Raw genomic sequence first — 13,842 nt, 5'->3', positions numbered from 1 at the left:
ATGGGAAGAGAATATTTTCCAAAACATATCCATATAGACTGTATTTGAGAGAGCAGGTGACTGTGTAATGTTTTCCTGGTTTGGAGTTAAAGTTTTGACTCCTTTCTTTTATTGTGCTTCCTGCAGCATGACTTTATTTCTGTTGGCCATGCAGAAATACCACAGGTGTTGCTTTCTCCCTTAATTTTATGAAATTTTGTAAACAATTGCATGAAAAGCTGAAACAAACATAAAAAATATGCACTGGGAATAACAGAATGTATCTTTGCATGTGTATGTGTGTCCGTGCCTTAAAGTTGCCTATTAAAATATGTTGAGTCCATTAATTTAAGGCTTCTCTTAAGCTGGGAATACTCAGCGGTGGTTTTGACAGTTCCTTCCTCTGAAATGCAGACTAAAGCACCTCGTATTTATGGCCTATCTCTCATCCAATTACTAATCAAGTTTGACCATGCTTAGCTTCCAAGCTGGTGTCTTTAGGGTATTTTGGTCCAACCCGGTCCAAAATCCATGTCAGTTGCTGAACTGTTTCAGTATGAAAGTGGAAACCTTTCAGTTGTTCATTGCTGACTGTTAATCAGTCCAATTCTTTGGACTTACTATGCCATTCTAACACATACAAGTTCTTCCTCTTTTCCAGGGAGGGAAAGGTCTTTCCCATGGGAACTGGAAATGGTTTTGCTAAATGGGCTCAACTTGATCACCAGTCACATTTTATAAAAGGAGCCAGGGTTCAGCAGCAGCAAATTTATAATGAAGAAGTATAATTGACATAATTAATTCCAGACAGGAAACAATCAGAGTCAGCCAACACCTCCCAACAAAGGATTCCCCCAGGCAGGAAGCAGCCAGGCTTTGAAGCTGCAAGGCCATTCAATGCTAATCAAGGTTGCCAGTTCAACATTCACACTTGCCTCAAGCAGACAAGAGTTCTTTCCCCCACCCTGGACATTCCACAGATATATAAACCTCACTTGCCTAGTTTCCAACAGACCTCACAACCTCTGAGGATACCTTCTATAGATGTGGATGAAATGTCAGGAGAGAATGCTTTTGGAACATGGTCATACAGCCCAGAAAACTCACAGCAACCCTTATAATTGATATATTTTTATTGATTATCTGCCTTTCTTTGAATGAGGCTGAATTGATATATGCAAGAAAACCCCACTTATCTAACACGGTAAACAACATACTGCAGTATATTGTGTAGTGAGGGTGCAAGTGGTCCCAAGCAAGTCCCATAGGCAAGAACTCATGAAAGAGCAGACTCCTTGTCCCATTAATGGGATTTGTCTGTAATTTGCAAGCATTGAAAGGGCGAGTTGTCAGATAACAAGTCATCTGAAGGCAGGGGAATACTTTGTGTACAGCTTTTGTGTGCAACTCTTTCCCCTTATAACACCCATGCGAGAGTGAGAAATTAATTGACTGCCCCAAAGATCAATCCCATTTCAGCTTTCAAAATGGAGATGAGACTGATGAGGAACAAGGGATGGATGAGATTTTGCCTATACATTATGTCTTACAACACTAAATGATTAATTAGTTGTTCTTTGGCACAAATAAGTATGCTTTTGTGCACAACATTCTGCATTAGATACAGTTCATGAAAACTTCTATTGAATCTCTAAGTTGCTGCGTTGTTTATTTTACTGCAGAAGGCTAACACAGCTACACATTGAGAACATTCATCTCTGCTTAGGATTAGGTTCTGTTGATCAGTAGAGCTTACTCTGAAATAAGCTAACGTTCATATGTACAGATTGTATGTGTGTGTATATAGAAATAGAGCATTTATTGAAATGTGTGTTTAAATTTTCCAGTATGAATTATCTAGTCAAATCAAAGAACTGTAACTTTTGTATCTTGAGATAAATCCCCAATCCAACACACCCATGTCTTGGTGATATATTATATTTTATGCCACATGCGCAATACATATAGCAGACACATATGCATACATAAATATCACAACTTGTGATTTTACATGTACACATTCATTGATGAGAAGCAAAAGTATGAATCTGGGCTTATGGGCTTGGCTGTCAACTAGAAAGTAACCTGGGCCTTTTCACCTGCCACCTGTTATTGCTGAGGTTTTTTATCACCAATAGGTTAATCATAAATTGTTCAGTGTGGCAACCTGTCTCATCTCTCTTGTAGGCACACAGTCTTCTAGTCCGTTTGGTACCAAGGCACAAGCCAGCACAAAAAGCTGGCTCACTAACATGCTTGTGTTTAATAATACCCCTCCCTTGTTTATTCTTTGCTTTTTAAATACTGTCTAAAAATATAGAAAAAATAGCCTTCTCCTTTATAGTACAAGCTATCATCTTATAGAGCTTGGAGGATGGAGACAAACAAAACTTCTATACAATCTCTATGTATAGTATACTGTCAATAGAATCCAGAAGAGTTGCAGAAAGGCACTGGGTTTTAGTGTACAAAGCTCAAAGCTAAATGGGATTTTTCATTAAATTCCTATACATTTGGAGTGCACTGAAGCATTTCTTTTAAGGTGGCTTTGGTCCTTTGTAGAGGGGTGAGGGTTGTTGCCATCCTCTTACACCACATAAATATAGCACTTCAATTCTATTTTAATTCCCATGTCTCCATCCTATGGAGTCTTGAAATTTTATTTTAGGAAGGATCTTTTGACAAACTCTGATTCCATGGGATGCAGTCATTACAGTTAAGATGGAATCACAGTGTTATAACTATGTAAGATACACAGAGATACTTGCAGGAATACCTCAGCAAGCAAGAGTCCAAAAGTGGCAGGCTAAAACCCGGAACCTCAATCCATGATGGATATCAAATGAGAAACTTCCCTCTGGGCACACAGAAGACTGGGCGGCTTGGAACAGAATCACAGAATCATAGCATCATAGAGTTGGAAGAGTCCTTATGGGCCATTCAGTCCAACCCCCTGCCAAGAAGCAGGAAAATTGCATTCAAAGCACCCCCGACAGAAGGCGCTGAACAGACTGTGCTCTGGTACCACGGGATGCAGAGCCAACCTTCAGAAATGGGTTCACAAAGTGGAGTCCATGGCATGCAAGTGTGGAGAAAAGCAAACCACAGACCACTTATTACAATGCAACCTGAGCCCTGCCACATGCACAATGGAGGACCTTCTCACAGTGACACCAGAGGCGCTCCAAATGGCTAGCTTCTGGTCTAAGCAAATCTAGTATAATGCCAAGTTTTTAAACTTTGTATTTTTAAATACATTATAACTGTATCTTCAACTTGCTTCTGGCATGATAAATATAACTGTGTAGTGTGAAAGGACAATTGCAACCGCTGTGAGTGGTAATCAGGAGGTTTTAGTGCCCCTGCTATCCTGAAAAAACTGAATTCCATCTAAAGCACCTGGAAAACAGAACAGGGCATCATTTTGTTTTGTTGGGATCATGCTGTTGATGAAAATTCAGTTTTGCATAGAATCATAGAAATGCAGAAGTCATTTAGCAGGAATGCATACCTCAGTTGTTTCAAGTTGAAACTGGAACTGGAACTGGCACTGGATCCATTGGAGCCAAAGCAATTTATAATAGGAGCTTGGTTCAGACCAGGTACCTGTAAGCCAGACTAGAACTCCCTGTGTGCACATGTGTACATACATACACATATGCAGGGGAGTGTGTATTTGTATGTAAACACACACACATACACTCCTTCTGTCCTAACTGGAGAGAGTTCACAGGGCATCAGATGGATTGGTTGCTCTCTTTCATAGCCCCTACCAATCCTGGCCCTGGTTCTTTTTTTTTTTGGGGGGGGGGGCGGTGGTGGCTCAGCTTGAGTCTAGGAATCTAAGTTCAATTTCATACATGTATAATGCGTACTGTATTTGCATGACCAACTCTTTTAAATTTTAGCGAGCTTACTTGCAGAATAATGGTTATAGGATTGCAACCTAAAATGCTGGGAAAGTCCAAGACTGTCAGCTCTGAAAACTCATGGATACACTTTTTAACTTAGTAATTCTGGGAGATGCCTGAAGCCACACAAGCTCAATTGCAACTCCTCTGCTCACCTTTCAGGTGACTCAAATAAGATTGTGAGTTATTCCTACATTACCACATACGTTACACAAAATATTTTGCATGAAACAGCATATTAGGAACTTTGATAGTCAAATGCCCTAAACTTTCCTAGCAATAAGATAATGTTTGGTTTTCCTTCTTGCCCTGGAATTTAGAACACAAGCCCCTTTTTGCCTCTCAAGTCTTTGCTAGGTTGATTCATTGTGAGTTATGTTTCTAGCAGTTGGCATATTTAAAATAGGTACGATCCTTTAAAAAAGTTGGTTGTTTTTAGTCAGATGATTGGTCCCATATATACTTCATTGACATGTGCTGTGACTGGTAATGCTGCTTTAAGGTCTCATGCAGGGACTGTCCCCATCTTCTGCTATCTGATCTTTTTGACTTGAAATGCTGGGGATTACAACTGGGATCTTCTGTGCTCAATGCACATAGAATAAGGGTCAGTAAATTGAACTTCAGGCTTGAGATGAAAGAGCTTTTGTAAGAAGCAATAGATCTCGAAAAGAATACTTTTTTGGACTATATGTAGGTTAGCTGAAGAATTTTTGAAGTTGTAATCCAAATATGTAAGTTTCCTGATACTGAGTAGATACTTTATCTTTCTCAAGGTGATACCATTTAACCTGTTCTAGATGGGGCTAAACCCCTTCAAAAGGATCAGGTTCACAATCTGGAGATGTGCCGTTTCATGAAAGAGCCACGTTATCTTGAGGTATGGAGCACCTTCCACCAGGTTTGTGGATTAACTGGTCACTGGATAAAGAGATAGTTCATGCCCAGTGAAACTGTGGTTGCTAAGATACTAACAGCTCAGTGCTGGGAACATACTTCACTGATGTTCAAGGAGATTTTGTGGCTTCTGGTTTCTTTTTGCTTTCAGGTCACCTCTCGACTTATAGCAGCCTCATGAATTTTGTAGTGTTCTCTTTGGAAAGGAAATACTCACAGGTGGCTTTGCCTGTTCCATCCTCTGAAATATCAGCAGTGGTTCTCAACCTGGGGTACCCAGATGTTTTTGTCCTACAACTCCCAGAAATCCTAACAGCTGGTAAACTGGCAGGGATTTCTGGGAGTTGTAGGCCAGTTTACCAGCTGTTAGGATTTCTGGGAGTTGAAGGCCAAAAATATCGGGGAACCCCAGGTTGAGAACCAGTGGCATACAGCATCTGGTCAATGCTATCTTATCCAAGTACTAACCATTGCTGACCCTGCTTATCTTCCAAGTGAAGACAGGATCTGGTACCTTATTTCGGCCTTCTGAGTCTTCCCTTTTGAGCCTATGTGATTTGGAGATATGAGTGTTCGAAATAAAGCTTTTTCTTGGAATGGCCTGCATCCTCACTGGTACTGATGATGAAGAAGGAACAGGCTTCAAAGAAGCCAAGGAATGAAGAAGAATGGGGGAAGGATTGGAGGGGCCGCATACATAGGAAAAAGGCAATCTTATCCACATTAGGGTGCTGTGTGATTTCTGGGTTGTATGGCCATGTTCTAGCAGCATTTTCAGGATTAAATGCTGCTAGAACATGGCCATACAACCCGGAAACCACAGAGCACCACAGTGACTCTAGTCGTGAAAGCCTTTGACAATACTTATCTACATTGGCTACTGTTATCCTTCCAGGTCTGTATCTGGAAGAATACAACATTTTTCTTATTTTTCTAGGTCTTTTATGCTTTCATTTTACTCATTTAATTGTTGCTTTCACCAGTATTTTATCTAACTATTCAGTAATTTAAACACCGAACTATATTTTGTGAAACTATAGTGCTTTATACTTTTAAGAAAGTACCCTGGAAAAATGGTTGAAGAAGGCAAATATTAAAGAAATGTGACAACAAAGTGATTTTGAACAACCTTTTCTCTGTATGTGCATAAACGTGTGTTCTTCCTAATGTTTAGCTGGAAACTCCTTGTAGGTTTAATTCATTGCTCCATGTCCTCATTTTTGGAGCAGTAGAACACAAGCTAGCTCCCTCTTCAATGTGACATTCTTTCACATATTTAAACATAGTTGTTGTCACTTGGAATCTTCTTTTCTTCAGGGCAAACCTAATCAGCTTCCCAGGCCACTCCTCATAGGTAATGGTTTCTAGACTTGCTACTATTTTGGTTGCCCTCCTCAGGACATGTTCCAACTTGTCAATATCCTTCTTGGAACTGGACACAGTATTCCAGGGGAGGTCTGACCAAAGCAGAATGAAGCAGGACTATTATTTCCCTCAATCTAGAGCAGTGGTTCCCAACCTTTTTTGACCAGGGATCACTTGACCAGGAACCACTTTGACCAGGGACAACTTGACCAGGGACCCCTTTGACCAGGGACCACTCTCCAACATTAGTACCAAAAGGGTTACAAATGGTCAACTTTAGATTCAGTTTAGGGTGCTGATTCAGAAAATTGCATTAGGAAGACCACGTCAGCTCTAGTTTCTGATACAGAACATATACCATGGAGAGCGACAGGGAAGGAGTGGCAGGTGGAGCGAAAGGAGCAGAAATAAAATAAATAAATAAAGAGGAAGGAGGCTTGCAGACCAGATTTTGATCCTCACGGCCCACTGGTGGTCCGCGGCCCACAGGTTAAGAACCACTAACCTAGAGATACTAACTAGGGACAAAGTCTATATTTCAACCTTTTAACTTCTTCTGCCTCATTTAAAATCCTCTTAATATTCATGTTAGCTGTTAGAAATACAAAGAAGAAATGCACTTGGCCAATTTATGAACTGCCTGCACACAGCTTAGAGTTGTGGAGACCAGTATAGCAGTAGTAGTCTCACCACTGCATTCAAGTAACAGTCTTGAATTCCACCAAATAACAGGCTTGACATAAAGAGGGTTTTCATGAAAAACGTCTTGCTGTGATTTCAGCCATCACAGGAGGGGTGTACGCCCATGGCGAGTGCATGCTTGGAGTATTCTTTCTCTGCACAATCCTGGTATCTTAGGGCGAGGCTTGAGGATGTGCTTCTGCAAACTATCCTTTAGGTGTAGTAGAGATAGCTTTCCTGCTAGGGAGCATAACAGCATGGTAAGAATGCCATGAAGGTCAACTTGAATAATAGAGCAGAAATAAAATTGCAGGGAAAGCATTCTATGAAGAGACCTATAATTCTTCCATTCTGTTTATTTGACATATAACCTGTTCTTCTTTCAAGAGATTAGAGACATTTGAATATGGTCCCGATGGTGGTTTCTGATTCAAAGGACTTAAAAGGCCCAACTTGCATAGCTTTAGTTCTCCAGCTCTCCAAGGCTCCTTCAGGTTTTCTACTTGTTAAGATGAGAAACAGTCTATTTTTAAAAACAAACTTTTAAACTTACAAAACACTACAATGCCACATTATGATTCTTAGGGTAATAACTTCATAACATACTTCCTTGATTTCAAATCAGAAATCCACTAGGCTTTCCACTTCTGTGGTTATTACACATACACGACCCACATGAAAGTGGGGAAAATGTGAACAAAAAACCAACTTTTAAAAACCCAAGACAACACCTGAGGCCAGTCTCCACTGTCATATAATCCAATTTCTGAATCCAGATTATCTGCTTTGAGTCGAATTATATGGCAGTGTAGATTCATATAATCCAGTTCAATACATAATATGAAATCAGAAACTGGATTATATAGTAATGTAGGCCCAGCCTAAGAATCTCTAGGGACCTCATCACATGAAGGTGGGCAGTGGGGGAATCCTTAGGGTAGCAGAGCAAATGGTGGGGCAATGAGGTGAATCGGTCACCCAGCACTCTGTATTGCTTGCATCTCCCGCTTGTCCATCACATGCCGAAAAGATTATTTTATTTACGATATTTTAATCTCGCCTTTCTCCACAGTGGACCCAAGGCAGCTTACACATTAAAAACATACAAAAGTTAAAATATATTTTAAAATAGATTTAAAACTAGCCATCCCCTGCCACGCGTTGCTGTGGCCCACATGGGGGTTCTGTGTAGGAGGTTTGGTCCAATTTTATCGTTGGTGGGATTCAGAATGCTCTGTGATTGTAGGTGAACTATAAATCCCAGCAAATACAACTCCCGAATGTCAAGTTTCTATTTTTCTCAAACTCTACCAGTGTTCATATTTGGACATATTGAGTATTCGTGTAGGGTTTGGTCCAGATCCATCATTGTTTAAGTCCACAGTGATCTTGGGATGTAGGTGAACTGCAACTCCAAAACCAAAGGACATGGCCCACCAAACCCTTCCAGTAGTTTCTGTTGGTCATGAGAGTTCTGCATGCCATGTTTGGTTCAATTCCATCGTTGGTGGGGTTCAGAATGCTTTTTGATTGTAGGTGAACTATAAATCCCAGCAACTACAACTCCCAAATGACAAAGTCAATTTTTTTTTAGTAAAGGACATAATTGGGTTGTTTAGGTATATTGTGTCCAAATTTGGTGCCAATTTGTCCAGTGGTTTTTGAGTTCTGTTAATCCCACAAACGAACATTACATTTTTATTTGTATAGATCACATTTTTAATATAAGCACTTAACCCCTACTCTGTATAAAAGTCCTTCAACATACAGGAATTTTACCTTAGTGCACCTTTCTGGCATGATCCTGTGCTGTCCTCATGATTTCCTATCTGAGTACGGATAGTCTCTCATGTTCAGAATTCCCTCTTTGCCAATGCAGACATCACAGAGCCCACTGGAATTAGCTGTGCATCATGTGATGAGATCCAACAGGTTCCGTCCTGTCTGCGTGGGCAAAGTGTTCTATGATTGGGGATTTTCCCCATGTTATGAGGTACCTAGTCCTCCAGCATGACTCTAAGATCAACCTATGGAGATTCGTCATCAAATTGCACTAGAGACCTAGAGATTTCTAGAGAAATTTTTTAAATAAAATCTGCAAATAATCCAATTCACAAATGTTGAACCTAGAAATGTGTAGTCCTGATTGTTTTTCTTAATATTTATATGAAGAATGGAATTTGGTGTGCTTTCCCTATTGTATTATGTTTTAATAGCTCCAGGAGCAAAATACCTGGTACTTTCTGGTGTTCTACTATCTGTGGGAGATTGGTAGCTATATGTTCAAACTAAATTTGCACTGATAACTTTTCAGACTTAAAATAAATCAGTTGAATGCATTGTGTTCCAATCTCCTAAACAAAGTTTAAGGAAAACCCACACCAAGGTACTGGGTTTTACAGTTCAAAGCAGATAATCTGGATTTTATATGGCAGTGTGGAAGGGGCCTTGGACATGGAAATTCACTGGGCAATCTTAAATAAGACACACTCTCTCAGATTTAAAGAGAAACTCCCTTTGAGCAAACCTTTCCAAGAAAATTCTGTGATGAGGGTCACCTTGGGTCGCCATAAGTCAGAAAGCACTTGAAAACTCATAGTAGCAATCCATAAACCCTTATTTGCTTCATGTGGGTTCAGAGTCTTTTGAATGAAACAGTGCAACCATAATATTGGAAATTACCTTACTTCAAAGCTAGATATAAGGGTGGCTGCAAAAAAAATAAAATACTACTTCATTTGTATGTTGTTCTCTACCCAACTGTCAACAAAGATTTGTCTTGTGCACGGCTCACAAGTAGCATACTGAAACCCAGTTTGTGTAAGATTGCACATAGAGCTTTTTTCAACTAATTTTGGTGGGATTTAAAATCAATTTGTCTTAAATGATAACACATCCAACAGGGGAGACACCTTAGTCTGTTTTAGGGTCCAATCACACCACATTGCTATAGCACTATTATTCCATTTTAATGACTATGGAAACATCATATAACAATTGGGTTATTGTACATCTGTAAGACAGTTATACCAATGACAAAAAGGACAATACAGGCCTATGTGGCTGTTGTGATAGGAAAGCTTTTCTTAGAACCCATCTAGTATGTATCTGTAAACAGAATTCAGGACAGAAATAGGAAATGGAAAGTGTTGTGAGATAATTCAACACAGATGGCATCATGTTCAGCTTGTCTTTTTTCCCTTCCCACTCTCCCTCCCTCCCACGTCCCGCCCTTCCTAATTTAGAAGCATAATGTCTCAGAATCAAGAATCAATAATCTATCTCAGGAAAAAAAAAATGAGATAATGTGCCTGCATGAATTCAGGTCTTCAGGGGTGTTCTTAACACGATACTCATAATTAAACACCATAGCTAAAGTCAAGGCATTTTAGATCTTATTGATTGAAATGGAATTGCCTATGTTTCCCCATTAGAGGTGGTGGGGATTCAATGGGTGACAAACTGGTTTCATGTTCCACCATTCTAGTTGTATGGGAGTGAATTTTGGAATTGTTTTGAAGTGTCTTTAAAATAAGGTTGCCTAAGTGAAAACTAAAGAGGGTTTATTAGCTTCATAGGTTATCACTCGTGGCTGAGTATGATTGTCTTCCAAGGGTAGAGTCTTTGCAGTGGGTCCATAAGTGACTGTTAAGATCTATTCTGGATCCATATGGGTTTTCAAAGTGGGCACATACATTTTAATGGTAGTATAGAAGAGAGAATACCAGCAGGTTGGTTATAACCTGGTTATATAGTATCCTTAGGGTCACCATAAATCAGAAATGACTTGAAGGCACACAAAACCATGCTAAGCACACCATATTCCTATAAAAGATAGCACAATCCCATGCAGACTTTTAAAAGCAAACATCCTCTCTTATTGTGCTCTTACAATAATTCAGTGCTGTCTTCCTCTTGAGTCTAACAACAATGACTGCTTCTTCTCCTCCACTTTATTTCTATCCCACCTTTCTTCCCACAGGGACTCAAAGCAGCTAAGAAGAAGAAAAATAAAATTTAAAATAACAGATACAAAAATAAAAAGTCAACATTTATGGGTGGGCACAAAAGGTAAAATACAGTTAAAATACAAGAGATACCATTGAAAGTTCAACATCCCACCCATAACATCTCCAGCATTGTGCCTCTCATTCTTCTCCAAATGCCTGCTGGCACAGAAAGGCCTTTTTCTGCTTGCAGAAGGCAAGCAGGGATGGGGCCCTCCTGGTCTTTCTTGGGAGGGAATGCCAAAGTTTGGGAGTAGTTACCAAAAGGGCCCTCTCCCTTGTTCCCACCAAATGCACTTGATGGTGGGACAAAGAGAAGGCCCACTCCATATGAATGTAAATTTCTAACATGTTCGTAGAAAGAGATATGGTCTTTCAAATAACCATACCCCCATCACCACAGAATTAGACTTTCAAGAGTATCCCAAAAGAGACAACATGCAGTTGGGGTACATATCATTGAACAGTATAGAAGACCCCAAATCTATGCATGAGAAATAAGGACATGGAGCAGTGGAAATATGTGGTAGTCAGAGAAGTTTGCTATCTCAAGCATGTCCTGTCAGCATGACGAAGGAAATTGTGTATCGCACAAATTATGTGGGAATCATCTTTGAAGGTCCTTTGTCAAAAGTAAATGTCAATAGTAAACTGTGTAATGCAGTTTAAATCTGTGTAATGAGGTTTAAATCTCACACTAAGTAAGCTGTGCTACCAGGGTTGTACCAATGAATAAATGGATATGCTGTCTTAATGCAAATTTAAAAATATATACATGTGAGAATGAGCTTGCCATAACTATGGAAAGAATTAATTTTAAAAAGTTAAATAAATAATACGATATTATACAGTAGCATATACCAATAGTAGCCCCTCTCCCACCAATATCCTTCATTTTCCTATCCATCTATTCCTCTGTGTACCTATGACAATCCATCATGCAACATGTTCCTGATATTTCACACTCAGGCACTTAATTCAGTCCCTTACTATTTACTGTTTAGGCAAGACCAGAACAAAAGACAAGTATCGTGTTGTGTACACAGATCATCAACGTTTGGAACTAGAGAAGGAATTTCACTATAGCCGCTACATCACTATCCGGCGGAAAGCAGAGCTGGCAGCAACGCTAGGACTCACTGAGCGACAGGTTGGTGCTGCAAATACAATGCAACAGTTGCTGTATTTAGTTTGTTTTTTTCCCCTGCCCTGTCTTTGACAAACCCACTCGCTAATATGTTGAATCTTGCCTTCCTTCTTCCTTCTTCCAATTCCTTCTCATCCGTACATTTCTTGGTCACTATATGCTTCATCACTCTCAACTTTTTCTACCTGAACAGCCTCATCTTGTCTCTCTGACTCCCTATCACCATCTTGTTCATGCTTATTTTACTTCTGCTTGGTTTCTCCTGCCTTTGTTTCTGCAGGTGAAGATATGGTTCCAGAATCGGAGAGCAAAGGAGAGGAAAGTGAACAAGAAGAAGATGCAGCAGCAGACTCAGCCTGCCAGTACAACCACTCCCACCCCACCAGCCGTTGGCACACCAGGCCCAATTGGAGGCATCTGCAGCAGTACCACCAACCTAGTTTCCTCATCTCCAATGACTATCAAGGAAGAATTTCTGCCTTAAATTGAGCCCTTCAGTTTGACCTGCAGATAAACTTACGTAGAAAAAAAGTATGGATTGATCCTGAGAACCAAACAAGTTGGCAGGTTTTGAGACTCAGCAAGATTGTGGTCATTGCTAAACCAATGAAATCATTTCCTTTACACCTAGTGTGTTATTTGGTACAATACCACTGGGAAAATATTATCATTAACTCATTCCTAAGGATGAAATTTTATTTTACTTAAAGAAGGGACGTGCTTGAATAGTTGGCCATGAGAGGAAACGGGAAGAAATAGAAAACCAGGTCTTACAAGAATTGTTCCAGCATCATGTCAAGCCTGGACGATAGTCAGCGTTCAGACCTGGGTCATAAAGGAAGAGCCAGGGTTGAGTTTGTGAAGAAAACCCTCCCCAACAAAGTTCCATCCATAAAGGAAACTTGGCTGGATCACACAAGAGCCCAAGCTTGAGTTGTTCTGGTATTTGTATGTTAGGAGCTAAAGTCAGTAAAATGAGTAGGTAAGAGCAAAACACATCAGAGAGGGTTAAAACCTGACTATATGCAAGGTATGAGGAGAGAGAAGTAGTCCTGAATCAGACTACAAAGCAGGCTGACATGCAGCATGGTTTTTTTTAAAGTGAAAATTAAGAATGTTTAATAGTCCATATATGACACATTGAATAGTGTTTTAGCAGTCTCAAGTACAAACATGGATCACTTTCTGTAAGAGTTTGGAAATGTTACTTATTCAACTATTGCTTCCAGAATGTCATCTAGCCACAGCATGACAATTTCAAACTGGTTCCTAGAGGTGGAACACTAGAACTTAGGACAACTACCTAGTCATTCACAGGCTTCTGTTCACCCTTTTTGTTAGTATCATGGCTCTTCCAGGATGCTTAATATACTGAGGAGATTCCAACCCAACAAGTCCCATCCTGATTTATTCTATGGGTCTATACTTGCATTTTGATATATAGGCTTGCTTTCAAATAATTCAGATGAGCAATGATAATTTTCCAGCACGACCAATGTGCCATGATTCTAGGAACTGAAGTCCCAAACATCTGAAGGACCAAAGGCTGACAACTCCTACCTGGGGTGAGTGGGTGGGCGGGCTAGAAACATTAAAAATGCTTACAAGGGCTTCCTGCACACAGCCATTAAGTGCATGGTTAGCAATGCACTTATTGTGTCAACCGTACAAACAAACTAGAAATACACTTATGTGCACCATAGCATATAACTGATACTGGGAACATAGATCACACTACATGTGCCTTTTACCCACCCCCTGGCTTGCAGCAGCTTCCAGGGATCTGAGACAGAAATAATTCTTTCTATTACCTATTATCTCATGTTTTTAACTAGACATGCCTGGGCCAAACCTG

General features: G+C 40.0%; 1 protein-coding gene across 1 annotated transcript in view; it reads left to right on the top strand.

Moving 5' to 3' along the window:
* CDX1 (caudal type homeobox 1) overlaps positions 1–12,471 on the top strand; it is a 33,673-nt gene extending 21,202 nt beyond the window's left edge. Inside the window, exons 2-3 of the mRNA XM_060760991.2 lie at positions 11,845–11,990; positions 12,268–12,471. Of these exons, the coding sequence (XP_060616974.1) occupies positions 11,845–11,990; positions 12,268–12,471 (350 nt within the window). The remainder of the gene's footprint in view (positions 1–11,844; positions 11,991–12,267) is intronic.
* The last annotated feature ends 1,371 nt before the right edge of the window (positions 12,472–13,842 follow it).

The sequence above is a fragment of the Anolis sagrei genome, chromosome 2 (assembly GCF_037176765.1).
Source record: "Anolis sagrei isolate rAnoSag1 chromosome 2, rAnoSag1.mat, whole genome shotgun sequence".
Taxonomy (NCBI): Eukaryota; Metazoa; Chordata; class Lepidosauria; order Squamata; family Dactyloidae; genus Anolis; species Anolis sagrei.
The sequence above is the reverse complement of the archived record's forward strand: the minus strand, read 5'-3'. Positions and strand labels throughout refer to the sequence as shown.